At 33.2% G+C, this 23,408-nt stretch overlaps 2 protein-coding genes across 2 annotated transcripts; both read right to left on the reverse strand.

Moving 5' to 3' along the window:
• Nucleotides 1-1,343: 1,343 nt before the first annotated feature.
• Nucleotides 1,344-3,157, reverse strand: LOC146907074 (FBD-associated F-box protein At5g56370-like). Its single transcript, XM_085729594.1, has 3 exons — nt 2,225-3,157; nt 1,983-2,141; nt 1,344-1,892 (listed from the first exon to the last, which is right to left on the reverse strand). The coding sequence occupies exons 1-3, from the start codon at nt 2,966-2,968 to the stop codon at nt 1,614-1,616; spliced, it is 1,182 nt and encodes a 393-aa protein (XP_085585720.1). The 5' UTR covers nt 2,969-3,157; the 3' UTR covers nt 1,344-1,613.
• Nucleotides 3,158-5,594: 2,437 nt separating this feature from the next.
• Nucleotides 5,595-7,232, reverse strand: LOC146907075 (FBD-associated F-box protein At5g56380-like). The gene is made up of 3 exons (XM_085729607.1): nt 6,339-7,232; nt 6,084-6,227; nt 5,595-5,989 (listed from the first exon to the last, which is right to left on the reverse strand). Exons 1-3 carry the CDS (start codon nt 7,095-7,097, stop codon nt 5,711-5,713), a joined length of 1,182 nt encoding a protein of 393 aa, XP_085585733.1. The 5' UTR covers nt 7,098-7,232; the 3' UTR covers nt 5,595-5,710.
• Nucleotides 7,233-23,408: the final 16,176 nt, after the last annotated feature.

Here is a 23,408-nt window from a genome sequence, read left to right on the forward strand (position 1 = left end):
AACAAATCTTAACAGTAGAGCTTGTAGATATGTAAGCTAACTTTCCCAGTTTCTTTGATAAGTTCAGAATTTCCTTTATCAGATTTGGGCAGGTCAAAAGCAGTGTTGTCAACCGCGAATAGCTGAAAATAGCGGTTTGCAAAAATTATGTTATGCTACAGTGCTATAGTGTTTGTTAAAACCCCTCTATGCTATAGCGCTATAGTGCTGTTATAGCCATTATTTGACTAACACTGGTCAACTCAGTTTCGTTCACCATTGGTTTCTCAATTATTAGAAGCTACATTCAGAGATTTCATTGGTCTGTTCAAATTTTCACTGGGTATGACAGTACCTTATTCTACTAGTTTGATATAGGCAAACAAGAACGAACTCCGACAAGCACAATGAAAGTGATCGAGACTGGTTGCATCTCATCCCTTATTTATAGTCACACAAAACCAGTATACCATAAATACTAGCAAATCAAGATCCAGACCAAATGCAAACCAATACGTATACTAAACAGTATGAAATCAGTAACCGGAACAGAATATGCAAACCAAAATGCAATAAATCCACAAGTATACAAAACAGTATGCAGTTAGTAAACAGGAAGTCGGGAATATCAAATGCAAATCAAATACCAACTCAGTTTTCAAATAGCAATAGCAAAATGCAAACTTTTGAGGATCACTAAGGTTCGTTCGCCAGCCTCCCGAACCCAAAGGGACAAAACCTTCGACACAATCTATTTGCATAGCTCCTACAGTCCTACTCACCCTTGTCTAAACATTTTCTAGCTCCCCAAAACTAAATTTTCTGTTTCGTCTGCCGTTTTCACTGCCGTATAGGCATTCTATTATCGTGCAACTGAATATTCCTCATTCTATCAACCCTAAAATATGTGTTGATTCTCTATTTCCCATGCCCTGCCTCATTTCATATCATAGGCCATGGTAGTTGTACAAGGAGATTGATAAGAAAGATTATATAATTTGGTTAATTACGAAAACAAATAGCATCTGCGAGAAAAAACAAAAACTAATTCAAACATATCTCTAGTAACTATAAAATATACATGAAACACAACAACATAATACTGCCATAACATTTGCATAGTACTGACGAAAAACTCAATTACACAAAGCTCAACAACACATAATTTATTAAAAAAATGTCAATAAATAAAGGTTATATAAAAGAGTAAAATATTTCATTTATCTTCATCTTTCATTATATTTCGTCAATAATGTTAATAATTTTCATTGATACTACATATTAAAACCAGTGGGAAAAAAAAAAACAGAGTCCCAATTGCCGTAGGCCTTGATTCCAATTACTATAGCAAGTTGATGACAGAATTCAAGAGAAGCAAATAGTGATTAAATTCTAAGAGCTAATGATGATGGTGTAGATGTAAACAACCATCAATGAGATAAAATACGACTCGGTTGAAAGGATCTGACATACCTTTAATACATGAAAGCCAATACATTTGAAAATCTAAATGACAGAGTCAAAATGAAACAGAGGTCACGCCTTTGAAAACCATTAAATCTTAGCATTGCATATGATAGAATCTAATACAAAAAGCACACATGATAACTATTGCAGCTATACCCTAATTGTCATCAATCAAATAAGAGTTTACATGTTGTTGAGGCCCTTGTCGACGAAGCTAATTTCGTTATCATTTGGTGCTTGGTATTTATATCTATGGAAGACGCACTCTTAATTGTCATGGTGTTCAATACTTTTGCATTCTGCATAATATAGTTTGCAAATTGAACCTCACATTTCATGCTTTTACATCCTTTAAGCATGCACGTTTTGAGTTGTGTTGAAAGGCATTCTGGAGTGACGGTTGGATCCATCCAATTGTCCACAACTTCATTTCCATTCTCAAAATCCTGTCCACAATTGAAATAGTTTTGTTATAAAAAAAATATGTAAAAAATTGTTGAGGTAAGATAAAAGAAAATCTTAGACAAGAACAAAACCTGATGAATGTTAAGATTTTGAAGTTTGGGACAACGTCGCAACACTTCTATCACCCAATTCCACCTCCCACGGCAGTTATGGTTACGAATGTTATGGTCAAGAATAAGTTCCATGTGGATTAGATTTTGAAACACAGGGAAATGGCTGTAACAATTGCCCTGCAGTGAAATACAAAAGTTAGAAATGAAATAAACCCTAATTTCTTTTAAACATTTATTGGAGAGTCATATAATATTCTTACCAGGTCTACATACAGAATCTTTGCCCGACAAAGCAAAGAAAACAGAACAATTTCCGTAGAAGACAAGTCTGAAATGCTTGCTCTAATCAAATTCGGTAAGCATTGAAAATTTTCCGGTAAAGCAGGTGACTGGTTGTCATTCGCCACAGATATCCATTCAAATTGCAATTCCTCTAGAATTGGACATCCTGATATAAGCTTTATGCAATGTTCACGACATTCGAATCCCACATAACATAGACGAAGAGTTTTTAATAGAGGGAAATCTACAACCAATTGAGAAAGGTCATTCACTTTTAACTTAGACAACCGAAGAACGACAAGGGTCCTACAACCGAAAATACTAGGAGGTAAATTGACTCTAGTGAAATGCATGATAGGTAATTCGAGATCGAGGTTCTCGATTCCTCCTCGTTGCGCTACGGCGTAGACAAATCGATTGACATCGTGGAAGTGATGGATAGAAGGAAGTAAAGAATTGAGGTGGAATGATCGGATGGGTAAGGTGATGTCTAGTGAGAGAAAGACGGAGGACACAAATCTGAAAAAGGAGTCGTAGTTTGGGAAGGATCTGTCGTTGAAACGGAGAGTAGGAACTGAGAGCCATAGTGGTTTCCATCTCTTTGAAAGAATGCTTGTGGCAGCAGAGTTTTCTGTTGGAAGAAATGAAAGTATGTGATGTATTATGGGATCCGGTAATGCGCTAATCCTATCTTCACTTGAAATTGAAATTGATTCTGACATCTCAAGCTCAAATCCAAACCCTAACCCAAAATCAGAGTTCTAAACAAAACCGATCTGTTTAGAAAATGGGGTTCGAAACAGCTTTATAGCTAAATAATGAAATCATGGTAGTCAAATTGAACCAAAAGTGCCTTTGGAAAGCGATTCAGAAAAAGGTTAGATGGAATTTAGGTGTTTTGTTTTGAGAGTGGTGAATGAATGAACGAGGGAGGGTTTTGGAAGAAGATGCAGGGGAAAACGGTGTCGTATGATGTCAATCTGTGACTTTTGACATAAACTCGTTCTCACTTCTTCAACGGGCCAAACAGTGTCGTATAATGTGAGGAAAATTTCTTTACGAATTTTTCTATTCATACCCTGTATATTTCTGGTTACACCAATCTTTACTTAAAATTTTACAATTATAATGCCAAAATTACCCTTTAATATAAATTTTCTCAAAATCCTGATTCTTTTTCACGTTTTTTTTTTTTACCTACAAACAATTATGGATATTTAATCAATCTTAATGAGAGATTAAAGAGTGAATCAAAACTTCTTTCATCCATAATATATTGCATATAGTTAAATGAATTTCTTCTTTAATTTTTTCAACAATGTTGAATTTCTAATTTTTTTATCAGACAATTATGTTAATGTTATGCACTCTACAAGCTACAAGTATTTGATGGTGCACCGCACGTAAACATTAATTAGATTTAAGTAAACATTCATTTAAAGGTTGATGTTAACTTAAATTCAGTTTAAGTAGATACATGTAAACTTAGTTTACGTTACCTAATTAAACCGAGTATACATGTATCTACTTAAAATAAAATTAAGTAGAATTATTAAACAAGGTTGATGAGGTTAATGCAAAGTCCAGGGTAAGTATGTACACATAAATTCAGTTTACATGATATATTTAAACTGAGTTTTGGAATAGGAAGAACGATGCAAAAGGTTTAGGAAGAACTATTCAGAACCCATAGAATTGTGAATTGAGTCTGTCACTGAATTTTGATGTAGCGATTTGTAGAATTATCAGGGTCGACGAAGCCTAATTAAGGTAAGGTTACCATCCAGTGTCCTTGATGAACTGACTTAATGTAATAATGGTGTATATGGCAACACTAACATCTAGAAAATTAAAGCATAGCATGATCAAAATGAAGAACAAAACCACTGTTTTACACACTTTCAATCTACCTTGCAGTTGCTCAAAGGTTCCCTCTAATGTTTTGTTACGATGTCTGATACTTGATCATTTGTTTTGTAATGAACTAGATCAATCATTTCATCTTTATAAGGTCTCAGAAAATGAAATCTCAAATCTATATGTTTACTTACATGGCTTTGTTTGATCACTAATCGTGAATCCACCATACTTTCCTCTATTCATGGCTTTATGCTCTTCCTCTTTGGCATCTCCTAGACAACTTTCCTGGGGAAATCCTTTTGTAAAAGGGTCTGTAATATTTTTCTCACTTTTGACATACTCAAGGGAGGTAATACCATTTTTCGTTAAGTGTCTAACAAAAATGCCCCGTATGTTTGTGTATTATTAGCTACCCAAAAACATATGCAATAAACACAAGAAAAAGGAAAATGCCGACCAAAATACAATAAATCAATAAGTATACAAAACAATATGCAATTACTAACAGCCAACAGGAATATCAAATGCAACCCAAATTCCAAACCAGTATCCAATCACTAATAGCAATAGAAAAATTCAAACCAATCCCTAACCAACCATTATACAAATATAGAAACTTTTGAAGATCATTGAGGTTTATTTCCCAAACAAAATCTTCAACATAATTTTGTTTGAATAACTCCTCACTTTACCGTTTGACAAAACCATGTAGGCATTCTATAATGGCGCAACTGAACATTCCTCATTCCATTAACCTTAACAATATCTGCTGATTCTCTATTTCCCATACACTACATTGCGGCATTGGCCATGGTAGTGGTAAAATGCAATTTATATATAAGGAAGATTATATAATTTGGTCAGTTGCCAAAACAAATATGACATGAGAAAAAACTTTTGAAGATCATTGAGGTTTGTTTTCCAACCTCAAAGTCAAATATCTCTCTAGTAATTCAGAAATCCATTATATGCAATGCAACTAATCTAATACTGCAAAAACATTTGCATAGTACTGACAAAAAGCTCAATTAGAGAGTAAAATATTTAAGTAAAGAATAATTCCTTTCTCTTCTTACTTTACCTTTCCGCAATAATGTTAACAAAGGAGCTTAGCAACCTAAATGATATTCATTGATAGGCCTTGATTCCAATTACCATAGCAAGTAGATGAAAGAATTTATTAGAAATAATTAGTGATTAAATTATAAAAGCTACCATAGTGAGAATGATATTATACATGACTCATACTCTCATGCGAAGCACACAATGAGAATGATATCGTTGTACTGCTCTAGTCTATGTAACTGCAAATTAGGATATCCATTATTCATTCCCACAAGTCCTTGAGATGACCAGAAAATGACATACATTGATACAAGTCATGTAAAAACTCATCGAAGAGATAGAAAATGAAAAGGTTAAAAGGATATAGCATCCATTTAATAGATGAAATCTAATATATATTTGAAAATCTAAATGACATAGAGGTCAAAATGAAACAGAGGTCATGCCTCTGAAAACCATCAAACCTTAACATTGCATACACTGATTCTAATATAAAAAGATAACATATAAGAACTATTGCAACTATGCCCTAACTTCCATCATTCAAATAAGAGTTTACATGTTGTCGAGGCCCTTGTCCACGAAGCTGATTTCATTAACATTTGGTACTTGGCATTTTTATCTATGGAAGAGTCACTCTTGATTGACAAGATGTTCAGTACTTTTGAATTCTGCATAATATATTTTGCAAATTGAAGCCCAAATTCCGTGCATTTAAAGCCTTCAAGCGAACATGTTTTGAGCTGTGTTGAAAGGCATTCCGGAATAATTGACGGATCCATCCAATTACCCACAACTTCGTCTTCAATCTCAATAGCCTGTCAACAATTCAAATATTTTTTATATATAATACAAAATCGATGGAAAATTGTTGAGGCAAAAAGAAAAGAAAATCCTAAAAAATAACAAAACCTCGTCAATTCTAAGATTTTGAAGTTTGGGACAACGTTTCAACACTTCTATCACCCACTGCCACTCCTCGCAAAGGTAAAGAATAAGTTCCATGTGAGTTAGATTTTGAAATGTAGGGAAATGGGTGTAACTGTAACCTGTGTCCTGTTGTGATTTACAAAAAGTTAGAAATCAAATAAACCCTATTTTCTTGTATCATTTGTCAGGGGAATCACAAAAATTTTCTCTTACCAACTGGGTATTCAAAAAATGTACCCTCAGAAACTCCACCCTGCAAAGCAAAGTAAACAGAACATTCGCCTTAAAAGACAAGTGATCAATCTCAGCTCTGATCAAATTTGGTAAGCATTGAATCTTTTCCTCTAAAACCAGAGTCTCCTTCGGATATATGCGTATTTGCAATTCCTCAAGAATGGGACATCCAGATAGAAACTTCAAGAGACATTGAACACCTTCGAAATTTACATTACACAAATAAAGTGTTTTGAGAAGAGGAAAATCCACAAGCACATGAGAAAGGTCATTTACTTTTAGCCCATCCAAATGAAGAACAACAAGGGTTCTACAACTGAAAATGCTAGGATGTAATTTAAATCTAAAGGAAAAGCTTCTCATTTCAAGTTTGAGGTTCTCGATTCCACGTTGCGCAGCCGCTTGAAGAAATCGATTGATATCATGCTGGCGGCGCCTAGAAATATCATGCTGGCGGCGCCTAGAAATATCATGCTGGCGGTGCCTAGAAGCTTTTACACTTTTGAGGTGGAATGATCGGAGGGGTAGTGTGATATCTCGTGAGAGAAAGACAGAGGACACAAAATGGCGAAAGGATATGAAGTTTGGGAAGGATTTGTCGTCGAAGTGGAGAGTGGGAACTGAGAGCCATAATGGTTTCCATCTCTTTGAGAGGGCACTTGTGACCGCGGCGTGTTTGGTTGGGAGAAATGAAAGTATGTGATATATAATGGGATCCGGTAATGCGCTTATCCTATCTTCGGTTGGGATTGATCGTGACATATTTCAAAACTCTAACCCTAATCTAAAACCAGAGTTCTAAACAAAATTGATACGTTAAGAATCTGAGGTTGGAAACAATTCTATAGCTAAGTCATGAAATCATGGTAATCAAATTGAGGTTGAAAAGCGATTGAGAAAAAGGGTCAAAAGAACTTAACAGGAACGTGAGTGTTTTGTTTTGTAAGTTGAGAGTGGTGAATGAATGAGGGTTTCTGAAGAAGATTGACGGGAAAACGTAGTACGTTCTGATGGAGGCCAAAACCCTAATGTAACAATCAAAACCTCATCGATATATATATATATATATATATATATATATATATATATATATATATATATATATATATATATATATATAGTAAGATATTTTTTATTCTTCGATATTTTTATTATTTTCTAAAACTAATATTTTATTTTATTTTCTTTAAATAAATGAATATTTTATTTTTGGCATAAATATTTCAACAAATTTTATATATTAACTTGATCTTATCAACTAAATATTTTATTTAAGTTTTTAATTTACTTTTAAAGGGGAATAAAAAAAATTAATATATTTTATTACTTTGTTTTTTGTTGTGTTGTCCGGATTCAAACACCGGACCTTGCAAATATTATGTATATTGTCCTTATCAACCGAGCTAAACTCATAATGACATTCATTACTTTCGTTAATATATTTCATTTTAGCTTCTTCAATTTTTTTTTAATATTTTTGTAGCATAAATATCTCAACAAACTACTCATTAGAAGTATATTTTAAACTTTTCTAATCATTATAGTATCAATCAATAGTATATCTTTTATTCTCTATTTTAGCACCAAAAACACAATTTTGTTTCATCCGAATCATTTGACATTTGAACATATTTTTACCTTTTTGTGTCTTTTGTAGCAAACTATCATATCTAGAGGAGAATAAAAAATAATTGTCAAAAGATTGAAGTGCTTTTGTAGCAAAGAATTCATTTTATAGAATTTTATTAAATAAACTAATTTCTATTTTAAAAATGAATTTTATTATTATAAATAATCACCTGATTGTTTATAAAATGTAAAACAAAAGCTTTAAATGATTGAATGTTTTTATAATAATCAGTACAAACAAGCTTTATGCGACCGTTAGTTAGAGCTTAATTTTTTTTTTAAAAAGTATTTATATATGTTTGTTATCAATAGTATATATATAAAGTAAGGTTTTTTATGCCACGTGTCACTTCCACATTCATTCTTAATATTTTTATTATTTTTCCTATTTTTAAAAACCAATATTTTATTTAACATAAATATCTCAACAAACTTTTGATCTTATGCACTCAGTATTTTTAATCTCAACAAACTACACATCAATCAATCAATCAATAGTATATATATATATAAAGTAAGGTTTTTTATGCCACGTGTCACTTCCACATTCATTCTCAATATTTTTATTATTTTTAAAAACCAATAATTTATTTAACATAAATATCTCAACAAACTTTTGATCTTATGCACTCAATATTTTTTATCTCAACAAACTACACATCAATCAACCAATCAATAGTATCAATAGTATATATATAAAGTAAGGTTTTTTATGCCATGTGTCGCTTCCACGTTTATTCTTAATATTTTTATATTTTTTTCTATATTTTATTTGACATTTTATTTGACATAAAAATCTCAGCAAACTTTTGATCTTATCCACTAAATATTTTATTTAATTTTATATTTAATTCCTAATGTTTTGTGTAGCCAAAATATCTCAACAAACTATATATAATACTTTCAATACTATCCATTATAACTTCCTTTATTTTTTTTCTTTCTTTTTTTTAGGAAAAGAAGTTTCTATTAGTATTTTTCATTGAGGAAAAAAAGGCTTCGATTTTTTTTAACTATAAATAAAGGAGAATTTTTTAATCACGTAAACACATATTTTGAGCAGAAACTTAAACCTTCTTTTAATCTAAGTTTTTTCTTTCTTCAGGTTTAACAAACACCTATACTATTGTTTCTTTCATCTATGCTTAGATTTTTATTTTTATGTATAATATGAGAAGGAACTAACACCTACCAGTGAGTTTACCGATTGTTTTTTATTTTCTTTCAGGTCCTTGAACTATTGTTGCTGGCATCCATTACAAACACCTACGAGTTTCAGGTCCTTAAATTAACACCTATATAGTACTATTGTTTCTGTTTCAAGTCCTTGAACTATAACACCTATACTATTTTTTTTCCTTTTCGTTTCAACAGTAGCGTATTAATATTATTAATCACCTATACTATTATCACCTATACTATTTTTTCAGGTCCTTTTCGTTTTAATATTATTAATCAGTAGCGTTTTGATTTTAATAATAATATTTCAAGACCTGAAATATTTTTATTTAATTTTATATTTAATTCCTAATATTTTATGTAGCTAAAATGTCTCAACAAACTATATATAATACATTCAATACTATCCATTAAATATTTCTTTTTTTTAGGAAAAGAAGTTTCAATTAGTTACTATCTCTTTTAGCACCTTATTATTCAATTAGTTTTTTTCATTGAGGAAAAAAAGGCTTCGGTTTGTTTTTTTTTAACTATAAATAAAAAAGAATTTTTTAATCACGTAATCACATATTTTGAGCAGAAACTGAAACTCAAACCTTCTTTTGATCTAAGCTTTTTCTTTCTTCAGGTTTGACAAACACCTATACTATTGTTTCTTTTACTTTTACTTATGCTTAGATTTTTATTTTTATATATAATATAATAGGGAACTAACACCTACGAGTGAGTTTACTGATTTTTTTTTTTCTTCAGGTCCTTGAACTATTGTTGTTGGCATCCATTACAAACACCTACGAGTTTCAGGTCCTTGAACTAACACATATACTATTGTTTCTATTTCAAGTTCTTGAACTAACACCTATACTATTTTTTTTCCTTTTCGTTTCAACAGTAGCGTATTAATATTATTAATCACCTATACTATTATCACCTATACTATTTTTTCAGGTCCTTTTCGTTTTAATATTATTAATCAGTAGCGTTTTGATTTTAATAATAATATTTCAAGACCTGAAATATTTTTATTTAATTTTATATTTAATTCCTAATATTTTATGTAGCCAAAATGTCTCAACAAACTATATATAATACTTTCAATACTATCCATTAAATATTTCTTTTTTTGAGGAAAAGAAGTTTCAATTAGTTACTATCTCTTTTAGCACCATATTATTCAATTAGTTTTTTTCATTGAGGAAAAAAAGACTTATGTTTGTTTTTTTTTAACTATAAATAAAGGAGAATTTTTTAATCACGTAATCACATATTTTGAGCAGAAACTGAAACTCAAACCTTCTTTTGATCTAAGCTTTTTCTTTCTTCAGGTTTGACAAACACCTATACTATTGTTTCTTTTACTTTTACTTTTGCTTAGATTTTTATTTTTATATATAATATAAGAGGGAACTAACACCTACGAGTGAGTTTACGAATTGTTTTTTTTTTCTTCAGGTCCTTGAACTATCCATTACAAACACCTACGAGTTTCAGGTGCTTGAACTAACACCTATACTATTGTTTCTGTTTCACGTCCTTGAACTAACACCTATACTATTTTTTTTCTCTTTTCGATTCAACAGTAGCATTTTAATATTATTAATCACCTATACTATTATCACATATACTATTTTTTCAGGTCCTTTTCGTTTCAATATTATTAATCAGTAGCGTTTTGATTTTAATAATAATATTTCAGGTCCTAAAATATTATTATTTCACCAGTAGCGTTTTAATATTATTAATCACTTATACTATCATTTTATGATAACACCTATACTATTATTTCAGGTCCTTATTTCTAAATCAATCAATAGTATATATAAAAAGTAAGGTTTGTTATGCTACATGTCACTTCCACATTCATTCTCAATATTTTTATTATTTTTTCTATTTTTAAAAACCAATATTTTATTTTTTGTCAAAAAAAATCAGTATTTTATTTAACATAAATAACTCAACAAACTTTTGATCTTATGCACCAGTATTTATTTTTATTTTTATTGAATTTCTAATATTTTATTTTGATCTTATGCATTCAGTATTTATTTTTATTTTTATTGAATTTCTAATATTTTATGTAGCAGAAATATCTCAACAAATTACACATCAATCAATCAATCAATCAATCAATAGTATATATATATATATATATATATATATATATATATATAGTAAGGTTTTTTATGCCACGTGTCACTTCCACATTCATTCTCAATATTTTTATTATTTTTTCTATTTTTAAAAATCAATATTGTATTTAACATAAATATCTCAACAAATTTTTGATCTTATGCACTCAATATCTTTATTTTTATTTTTTTTGAATTTCTAATATTTTATGTAGCAGAAATATCTCAACAAACTACACATAATACTTTCAACAAAGTTTACATGTATGATCTTATTTTATGAGTAAAAGACTTCAATTTGTTTATTTGTTTTTAGGAAAATAAACTTCAATTAGTTATTACTAATCTTTTAGCAATGTATCATTCAATTAGTTTTTATGTTTGAGAAAAAAAAGGGTTCGATTAGTTTTAATTTTTGATAAAAAAAAAATTCGATTAGTTATTATGTTATCTTTTAGCAGCATATTCTAATGCAAATGTTAATTAAAAATAAATAAATTTTTGTTAATCACATATTTGCATATTTTAAGCACAAGCAGAAACCCCAAACCTTCTTTTCATCTAACATTTTTCCTTTTTCAGGTTTGCCAAACACAAATTTTATTCCCTTTCAATCGATTTTTTTCTCTCATACGCATGAGCCACGAAACAAACCCATGACCACATGTTTAAAGGGACCCAAAACTCTTACCACTTGGACTAATTCATTATTGATTTTGTTACACTTTGTATTCTTGCATTGGACATTCATCTCATCATTTATACATATTTTTAAGATATTATTATAATTGTAAATTTAAATAAATTCAATTTAATATACTTACATGTGTATTCGTGCACACAAACTTATAAAACTTACTATTTTATATCTAACCCGGACAACGCCGGGTCTCTAAACTAGTAGTTTTTAGAAAACCAGGATCTAAAAAAAAATTAAAAACAGTTTCAAATGAAAAAAATATTAAGACTAGCTCCATTTTTTTGTTGAGAAAAGAGTAGCTCCATTTTATATAGTTGTATGCAAAAAAAATTAAATAGTTTTTTCAAAGAAGTGATTATTATTATTATTATTATTATTATTATTATTATTATTATTATTATTATTATTATTATTATTATTATTATTATTATTATTATTATTATTATTATAAATAAACGCACAATTGATTATTGATCTGTTCGGTGAGAACAGATGAGTGGCAACGACGACAGATAATGCTATAATGTGACGGTAAGGGATTCTGGTATGACGGTGTTGAGTCTTTGCGGTAGAACGAAAGGTGCCTGTAGGCATATTAGCACTCTGATGCTAAATTCAGTAATGGAACTGAGAAAAAGTGTGTTGAAAGTGTTGTGAAAAGTGAATCGTCCCTTGAGGGTGAAAAGAGCGTGTTGGGCATAATTGTCTTCGGTTTATGCGGCGTGTGATTAGGGACGGTTAGAGGACACATAAGGGTGATCCTCGCGTGGGAGCGTTCTTCTTTGTGGCACGATGCGCTTGAGCCGGCGTGTTCCGTCAGGCGTGGAGCCTTAAGGCGGTGTAAGTTATGCCATGTGGTAACGTATGATTGATCTTCTGATCGGTCCAGAATAGTTGCCCCCAAGCCATTGATACCTTTAAGGCGCAATGACTTTAAGGCGCTCGATGTGCTTGATGGGAAGTTTTTATTCCGTTTCCCTAGGAGGTGTCTCCTGACGAGAGTTAGTGGGAGCAGTAATCATTTAATGCCTTGAACTGAAACGTTTTTAGTGGAGCGTTTGTTAAATCTGCTTTCTCCACGTGTCAATTTCATGAGGCCCAAGCGTCCCAAGAAAAATGCTTCACGCACGCCTCGCTTTGACTACGTTTCACATTTCTCGAAGCTATTTTCACCCGTTTAGATCGTGGCTCTCTGTTTACACATCATTTGGTCCGTTGATTCGAACAACTTCAAGGGCTATTTTAAGGGGAGTTTCTTCTTGTTTTTCTTGCATTAATCATTTTTCCTTGACGTGTTTCCGAAAAACGTTTCTTCTTCTTTCTTGTGAGTTTTCTTTTTATTCATCATTTTGGTTGAATGAGAGATGGATATTCCTTATGTGTTTCATGGGGATTGGTTTGGTGCACTTGTTACAGCGACATGTAGCGGGAATGAGAAAACTAAACTGGTCAAAACGTTTGCCAAATCTGCGTTAGATCGGGCGGTTTCGAGCAAGATCGTTATTCTTCTCCGAGAAGTTTAAGTTAAGATCAAGGGTGTTGTGGTTGAGATGAAGGGCTTGCCGTGTTTCCTCCCATTACCCAGGGCCGTTCGGTTTGATGCGAGAGCCTACGGTAGAAATTGCGGATGTTGTGACAAAGACAGGGATTCTGCGATGCCTTTGCCCGAGATCCTGGATCCTTGAGTTTGATGGCACTAGGCTTCCTCCTCGTGAGTTTTGTATCTCCCAGCGGGTTGCCTCTCGGGTGTTAAAGGATTTGATTCTTTTCCTGGCTGAGGGTGCTTTACTTGACTTTGTCTGGTTTGCTCTAAATTAGGCTTGTTTATAGCCAGATGCAACTCCCGCTGGTGGCAAGGGTTGATTAGGTATATCCCCCACATTATTTGTTTGTATATTTCTTGCTGCGGCAGCTTCCTTTGTAATCGCCTTGAGCGTTTTAATAAAAAGAAGCTTAAGACCTTTTTTTACACCTTTGTAATTTCATGTGATTTTCGCTATGGCGGCTCCTCTTGTAATTGATTTGAAAGTTTTAAAGAAAAGAAGCTTAAGAGCCCCTTCTCGTTCAGTTGTTGTGGATTCCATTCCACCTGTGCTTTCCCTCTAACTCTTCGTGTCTTCGCATTTTATTTCATGCCATGTTTCACGTTTATGCATTTTCATTTCATGCCACGTTTGGGAGGGTTATCCGGCGCCTCGCTCTTTTTCCCTGCGTTGATGCATTTTGTTTCATGCCGCGCGCTTTGAGCTTTCTTTGGTCGTCCGGGGGAACACGTCCGACAAGGCTTAGTTCCCCCTTTTGAGCGTTTAGGGGCGAGACACTATACTTTTGGGTGGCTAGCCCTTCAGGCGGGTGCCATGACAAATGCTAGAGTTTTGTTTCGCTTAAAAGCAGAAGCCTTGAGATCCTCCCTTCTTTGAGGATGCTCTTCCTCGTTCAAGGCTTTAAGTTATGTCAATCACAATAACTTGCAACAATCGTGTTTTCTTTTGAGAAAAACGCTTGTTTATTAATATTTGTAAAACATATTCACAATGGATCCTATGATTTATTTGAAGTACATCACAAAATTTAAACGGAAACTACTGATACATTGGAACATTGACACATGGCTTGCAGTGCAATGTTTGACATGTATGTATCATCCTTTCCATGTTATACGGTTCTTTTCCATGCATGTGTTTCAATCACCTTTATCACAATCACTCACTGAGTTTAATTTAGTAATCACTTTGAATGTTATCTTTTTAGTTTTCAGTTTTAGATATGCACATGACATGCTTGATAAAATATTTTAGTGAGCAATTGGATCTTCGAAGCTTTCTCTCAAAAGATGACCCTCTTGCCCAAGTAAGCATTAATTTTTTATATTGGTATTTGAAGTGAAGATTTCTAATTTAATTTATTAATCAATTCAAATTTTATGTTGTTCTCTTTCAGTTTTAGATATGCATACTATGTGTTTGATAAAATATTGCAGTGAAACGGGAAACTTTCTTTCCGAAATAAACAAAAAATGTGCCATCAATAATTATGTGATACAACAAAGCCATCTATGTACAAAATTTGCACATGTTAAAAAAACAATTTAAAAAACTTAATTTTAGGTACCTTTACATGAATGTTAGATTTTAGGCTTGAAAATCTACATGCAAATGGACAAATTAATCAAAATGACGCAAAAAAAGATAAAAAAAAAACAAAATTGTCATGTGAAATTAAGTTAAGGGACAATGTGGGTAATTTTGTGAAATTTTTCTTTATTTTATATGTAACAATTTGTTAATTATATGCACCGCACTTTGTGTGTATTTGGTGTGTTTTTTTTCTTTTTTAAAGAAAAAAGTACATAAAATACACACAAAGTGGGGTAACAAAGTATGATATTTTGTGTACTTATATTTGCGAAAACAAATTTTTATGTTTCAATATGATAAAAATTTGAAAACTCGTGAGTATTTTTTAAATATGAACATTAATTTTGTATTTCTATAAAATATTTGTTTTTTATATGCTAATATGAGATACATATTTGCACTGCACATGTTGCAGATTTATGTACTTAATTATATCTACATAAACAAATATTTATATGCATTTGTTTCTTTTATACTTTATATGCTTCTATTTGAGTAAATAATACGGTGTGTGTAACGCCCTCCTTTTTATTTAATTATTTTAATTAGTTTTAGAATATATTTATATATTTATATGATGTATATGAGGGATATATGATTTGTTGAGATTAAATGTCTTTTTATAATTTAGTTAATATATTTTGTTGAGTGATATTTTGTTATGTTATATGTTGGTATTTACTAGCATAATATATTTGTTAATCGTTATAGATATATATTTGTTATTTGGTGTATTATTATATATTTAGTAGAGAAATATTATTTATTAGAATATGAGGATTATTAGTGTGAGTGGATTTGGGGGTTAGAATAGAAAGAAGAATAAGTTGTTGGGCCTAAATAGATTTGAGAAGAATATTTTAGTATTATAAATAGAGAAGCTTAGGTTGGAAATAATTTACCTTAAACCGCTTTTTGGAAAAGAGGAGAACAAGAGAGAAGAGAAGAGAAAAGTCAAGAGAAGATGAGAATACCTTAGGAAAGAAGAACGCTGCTGCTGATTCAGGAATTAATCTAAGGTGAGGGTGAGACTATCTTGCATTAATATTAAGTTGTTAAATCATTAGATTACATCTAACAAGTTGGGGAGAGTTTGTGAGAATTTGAGAATTAGGGTTTTGAGAGAGATTTGATGATTAGATAATGAAAACTTGTTGAATTGATGTAGAAATTGTGTACAGACCTTGGATAATCCATAGGATGATTATTGGAAGTAGTTTTGAGGTTAGAACCATGAGATTAGATGAAACTTGGAGAAAATCTCCATTCTGCCCGAATTTTGATATTAAAACTGGTATTGATCGGTGATGAATTGGTCTTAGGTGTAAACACGAAAGTTGTAGGTATGGATGTTAGCTTTCTAATGTCGTTGGTCTCACGTTAAAACGATTTATGGAACTTGAGTTATGGTCAAATTACTGCACGTAGGTCACAGTGAATTTTTATGGACTTTCAGCACAACTTTTCCGAATTTAAAATGAAAACTGGTATTGATCAGTACAGAATTGGTCTTAGGCGTAAACATGAAATTTTTAGATAATTTTGTTAGCTTTCTAGTGGCTTTGGTTTGACGTGAAAATGATGTTTGGTCTTTGAGGTATGATGAAAATACTACAGGGAGGTCTTAGCGAAATTGTACGGTGACATCATTCTCTGTTTCATGTTTTTGCGTTTTGTTCATATGTTTCTGTTTTGAATTGATCTTTGTTGTAAACATGAAAGTTGTTGATATTTGCGATATCTTTCCAGTAGCTTTGGTTTGACATGAAAATATGTTGTGGATAATTTATTATGTTTTTACAAAGATACATAGTGAATTATTGTTGATGTTTAAATACGATGTTATATGAAGTTGTTTATGATTGATGAATATGATGTTTTAAGATGTTGTTTATTATCATTTGATATTGTTATATTATGATATGACATGAGTTATTTATGTGATCCATATGTTGTCAAGATGATAAGATGTTAAAGATGTTAAGACGTTAAGATGTTAAGAGTTGTTAAGTCGTCGAGTAGTTATGAAGTCATCAAGTTGTTAAGATGTTATGTTGTCAAGATGTCAAGATGTTAGGATGTCATAGAAGTTCATGAAGTTGTCTAAGTTGTACGAAAGTTATGTCGTTGCATTAGAGTTGTGTTGTTGCATAGTCAGAGATGAGGGCTTAATGCCCGACATGTCCTTTATGACCTTAGAGATGGAGGCTCAATGGCCGACAGGTCCTTTATGACCTTAGAGATGGGGGCTTAATGCCCGACATGTCCTTTATGACCTTAGAGAAGAGGGCTTAATGCCCTGGTGGTACCACATGCATAATGAAGATGTCTAAGATGATTTAAGATGATTTGAGAAGTAGAAGTTGCATAGTCGAGTCGAAGTTGTTAAGATGTTGAGATGTCAAGTTGTCAAGTTGTTAAGATGTCAAGTTGATAAGTTATTAATGAAGTGCTATGATGAATGAAGACGAATGATTTATGATAAGATGTTACGTGAGTTTTAATTATGTTGATATATGAAGTTGATTACGAATTTGATTATGAAGTTGTTTTCGGTAATGCTATGTTTTGATAATAAAACTTATGTGAAATTACATGATGATGCTTATGATTATATTTGATATTAGGTGTTGATGCTTATAAATAATGTTTGATGAAATGTGGTGACGTTTGTGATTAATATTGATGCTATGTGATGATTGTTGGAGACTATTATTTGATGTTATATGATGATGTTAAGATTAGTAATTGATAATATATGAAGATGTTTATGATTAGTATTAAGATAGTTTTACGACCAATATAAGAAGATAATGACACTAGTTAAGGAAGTTTAAGTTGTTAGATATGATTAATGGATTATAAGATGTTTAAGTTGTTGAATGTACTTTATATGATTTATATGCTTAATATTATTGTTTGAGAAATCTCACCCCTCTGCTTGGAAATGTTGCTCTTCGTATGGGTAACTTGCAGGTAATCAAGATTAGAGGCGTCGTGAGTGGACTCCTCACATGTGTGTCTAGGTGCTCTGATACGTAACAGGATGGGACTTGGCTTTACTTCTATTCCTTACGTATTGTTTATGAACTTTTATGAATAAATATTGAACTAAGACTTATGAGATTTTCTGATGAGGCCTACGTGCCAAAGACTTTTTATGTTGAATGAACTAATTCCGCTGCGAAGTTTTGAATTACTTATGTTAAATGATTTTGAAGAATAAATTGTTATTCGTTCAGTTTATGAATTTTTAAGAAGTGTAGCATTCCGTTTAAAGTGAAATACTCTGATTTTTAATTATGAAATTTTTTACGTTGGGAAAACGGGGTGTTACAGTGTGCAATATTTTATAAGTTGACTTTAAAGATTTTAGATCATATTTTGATTGCGTTGTAGTATTCTTTTTTGTTATCTATTCTTGATAAGTGCTCAAAAGTAATATATTTCTTATGTTAAAAGAGGCATTTTTAGTGACTTGTTATGCAAGTTATCTATGGAAAAGCTTTCAATTGTGTATTTATACCATTTATGCTTTACATGCCTGATTCTACCCAATTTATGCAGAAAATGACAAGCAAGGACCAAAACTCAAGTCTCTAAGCCAAGTAAAACTCGCTTAAGCGAGACCATTTCGCTTACGCGAGAAAGTTCCAGGGAGCATCTTATCATTTCGCTTCCAGTTCGCTTTCAGATCGCTCATGGAAATTGGCATGTCGCTTACGCGAGTATGAGTCGCTTACGCGAGAAAGTTCCAGGGAACAACTAATCATGTCGCTTCTCATCTCGCTTTTAGTTCGCTCAAGCCAGACTCAAAGGCGGTTTAAAGATTGAAGCATATTCGCTTACGCGAGTGAAGGTCGCTTACGCGAGATTCAAGTTCATCTAGGCTAAGGGCTACGTGGCAAGACTTCATCGATCAGAGCTTAATATCTATGCGATTCGCTTGCGCGAGATGATAGTCGCTTACGCGAGTTGTCACGTTTTCAGCCCATTTAAATATAACTTTTCCCTCTCTCTAACACTATTCACTATTCCATTGAAACATTTTATACATTTCTAGAGAGAGGTTAGAGCTATTTCATAGAGAGAAACACAAAGCAAGTGATTAAGGAGTAGATTCAACCCTAGATTCATTGAGACATCAAGGATCTTGGCATGGAATCTTCATCTTTCCTTCATTCCTTGCATTAGTTTACATGTCTATATGTAACTAACCTTCTTTGTAGTATTGAGGTAACAATCAAGCTATTATGTAATCTTTTTATCTTTTAATATATATGGTTCTAGCTATATGATTCAATATTGTTGTTATTCTTGCTTTTAATGCTTTCAAAGAGATTCAAGATGATTTGGACACAAACTCTTGAATCTAGAACTAGAATAACAATCTATCTTATGTTTTATCACTCTTGACAAGTTTGTGAACCTTTGATAATTACTTTTAATCAAGCTTTTAATGCTTTCGGATACTTAATCAGGCTGGACACGGTCGATTAAGTTATCCGATCGACTTTGTTATCGTTTAAGGGATTTGGACACGAATGTTTAAACGATAACCTAGAAATAACGATGTTGCTTTGGACACGAAGGATATTGTAGAAATGATTGTAATAATATTGGTTATAAAGCTAGAATCTGTTAATCGATCGAGAGATTGCTGCTGTTATGCTTGCTCGTTATCTTATACCGCAAGCGAAATAGTTCGATACCCTCTCGTTTTTACTTTTGTAATCTATGGATATAGTGTTACAAACAAACAAATTATATCCAAACCCTTAACGTGAACTATTGTGAAAATGCTTATAAATAAACGTAACTCCCTGTGGAAACGATCCTATATATACTCACGTGTACATAGTTATATGACATGTAGGAAAAATCTTACATCAAAATGGCGCCGTTGCCGGGGAGTAACGGAAATTTTTATCATAAGTATTGAAACAATTTTGTCATGTTAAGTCAATTTTGCACAAAATTCTTTCATGCATATACTTATACACATATATCATTCATTATTTTTTATGCTAACCACCTGGTATAGTCTTGGTGAACTTTGTTTATGCGAGGTACCGTTGATAAAGAAGACCTACAATTTGATCCTGAAATTGAGAAAATTGCTAGGTTACTTAGAAAGCAAGCAAAGGAAGCTAGGAGATTAGCCAGGCTGGCTCAGCCGGAATCTTTACTTTTTATTCCTTCTCCGTCAGGTTCGGTGCATACTATATCACTAGGTGATTCTTCACATTCTTCTGCACATTCATCTCCGAGGAGTGAACCAGAAGTAGACATGGCTAATGAAGATGAGAATGCTCTACCTATGTGGGTTAGTCCGAGGAGGCTAGCTAATCTTGGCAACCGTAATGCCAAATCTATTGAGCTGAAGTCTGGGTTGATAAACTTGATAACTCATAACCAGTTTACCGGTATGGATCATGAGGATCCATATAGACATCTTACCAACTTCTATGTTACTGCCGGTACACTAGGTATGAAGGAAGATGAGGAAGAGGGTGTGTTTGTGCAATTGTTTCCTCATTCTTTGATCGGGAAGGCTAAGGAGTGGTATCTTGATCAACCAACTTCTTTGATGGAAAATTGGGGTGAGCTAGAGAAAGCATTTCAAGAAAGGTTCTTTCCGGAAGATAGGCATCTTGAGGCTAAAACTTCAATTACAACTTTTGCTCAAGGCCAAAGTGAGACTCTTTGTGAAGCTTGGGAGCGTTATAAATCATTGCTAAGGAATTGTCCAAAGCATGGTTTTGATAGCCAAATGCAACTATATCTTTTTCGTCAAGGGCTTCAAGACATGTCCAAGACGATGCTAGATGCAAGTGCTGGAGGTTCTATTGCTATGAAAAATCCAGCTGATGCTGTCAAAATCATTAATCAAATGGCTCTTAACACAAGAAAATCCTCTCACAACCGGAATCCTAATCAAAGGAAAGTCGGTATTCTGGAACTAGAAGCAAACGATGCGGTCTTAGCTCAAAATAAGCTCCTCACTCAACAAATAGAAGCCATGCAAAAGGAGATGAGAGCTATGCCTAAACAAATTCTTGAATCTCTCAAGCAAGAAGGAGGAACCGCTCAAGTCTATACTTGTGGACTTTGTACGGGGGATCATCCCACCGGCTATTGTCCCGAACCCGGTTCTTTTGAAGGGGAAGAGGTCAACTATGTGGGAAACCAACAAAGGCCTAACCAACCACAACAAGCCGGAACCTCACAACAAAATCCGGGTACTTCCAACTTCCAAGGAAGGTATCCGGCCAACCAAAACCAACAAAGACCTTGGAGAACACCGTACAACAATAACTATCAATATCCACCATCAAACTTCTACCAACAACCTTACCAACAACCATTCAATAATCAATACCAAAATCCACCACCAAATAACCCCCAACAACCGAATAATTCCCAAAGCACCGAAGAGGTCTTGAAACAATTCATGCAAGTGTCCATGGCTAACCAGAAAAACACCGACGCGTCCATCAAAGGCCTTGAAACGCAAGTTGGTCAGTTAGCACAACAAATGGCTCAAGGTCCTCCGCCATTGGGAGCTTTCACCGCTAACACTCAACCAAATCCTAAGGAGCAACACAAGGCATAGCAGTCAAAAGCTATAGCTACAAGGAGTGGGAGAGTAGTAGGTATAGGGGTAGGTGATGATATTGTTGTTGAAGAGAAGGATGATGAAGTTGTCAATGAGGAGTACAAAGAGAAGTTCGAGGAGGATAGTGTAGAGATAGAGGAGGAAGTGTATATAAAAAATAAAGAAGCATTAGTTGAAAAAGAAAAAAATCAAAAAAGAGATCTAGTGGTACAAGAGGAGATGGAGAGGAAGAATAAAGATGTGGGGAGAGATAAAGGGAAGAAACAAGTAGTTGAGAAGCAAGTGGTGGCTCAACGCTTACCATACCCACATGCTCCATCGAAGAAAGACAAAGAGCGGCAATACGCAAGGTTTCTTGAACTCTTCAAGAAGTTGCAAATTGATATACCATTCTCAGAAGCCTTGGAGCAAATGCCGGTCTATGCGAAGTTCATGAAAGATATCCTTTCCAAGAAAAGAAGAATCAACGATGAAGAGACGATCCAAATCGATGCCAATTGTAGTGCTATTATTTAAAGAACGTTGCCTAAGAAAGAGCAAGATCCGGGAAGAGTCACTCTACCGGTAGCTATTGGCGCAACACATGTAGGTAAAGCACTACTTGATCTTGGATCAAGCATCAATCTTATGCCTTTGTCCGTTGCCAAAAGAGTTGGTGACCTTTGTATAAAGCGGACTAGGATGATGTTGCAATTGGCCGACAAATCCTTTGCAAAACCACTAGGTATGGCCGAAGATGTTCTTGTAAAAGTGGATAAATTTATTTTTCCGGCTGATTTTGTGGTTATGGATGTCGAAGAAGATGAGGATGTGCCTATCTTAATGGGAAGGAATTTCATGCAAACGGCTCGGATGATGATTGATCTTGATGATAATATCATGAAGGTCAAGGTAAATGATGAAGAGGTTACCTTCAACATCCGAGAAGCTTTGAAGTACTCGAAAGACAAGGGTGCATGTTTCAAAATGGATGCAACCGAAGAAGTCATCTTGACTACTCGGAAGCAAATGCACAATAGAACACCCCTTGAGAGTGCTTTGGTGGACGCACTCAATGCTATTGATGAAGACGAAGCAAGTGCCATTGAAGAGTGTTTGAAGGAGCTAGATTCCTTGAAGGAGGTTCTTCCTAATCAAGCCATACTTGAATATTTGAAAGAAGAATCCAAGGAAGAAGCCAAAGTTGATGACACCAAGGTAGAATTAAAAGTTTTACCATCTAATTTGAAATATGTTTTTCTTGAGAAAGATGGTACAAAACCGGTGATCATTAGTAGCTCCTTGTCCATCGATGAAGAAACAAAGTTGGTAGAGGTTCTCAAGGCCAACAAGGAAGCGATAGGGTGGAAGTTATCCGACTTGAAAGGGATAAGTCCATCTTATTGTATGCACAAGATCATGATGGAAGAAAACTATAAACCGGTAGCACAACCGCAACGCCGCTTGAATCCAAACATGAAAGAGGTGGTGCGAAAGGAAGTAGTGAAGTTACTTGAAGCCGACATGATCTATCCTATCTCGGATAGTGCTTGGGTAAGCCCGGTTCAAGTAGTGCCCAAGAAAGGAGGAATGACGGTGATCACTAATGATAAAAATGAGTTGATCCCAACTAGAACCGTCACCGGATGGAGGATGTGTATAGATTATAGAAGACTCAATCAAGCAACAAGGAAGGATCAC

Source organism: Medicago sativa, chromosome 7 (genome assembly GCF_051527215.1).
Source record: "Medicago sativa cultivar Bolivia chromosome 7, Bolivia_mono, whole genome shotgun sequence".
Taxonomy (NCBI): domain Eukaryota; kingdom Viridiplantae; phylum Streptophyta; class Magnoliopsida; order Fabales; family Fabaceae; genus Medicago; species Medicago sativa.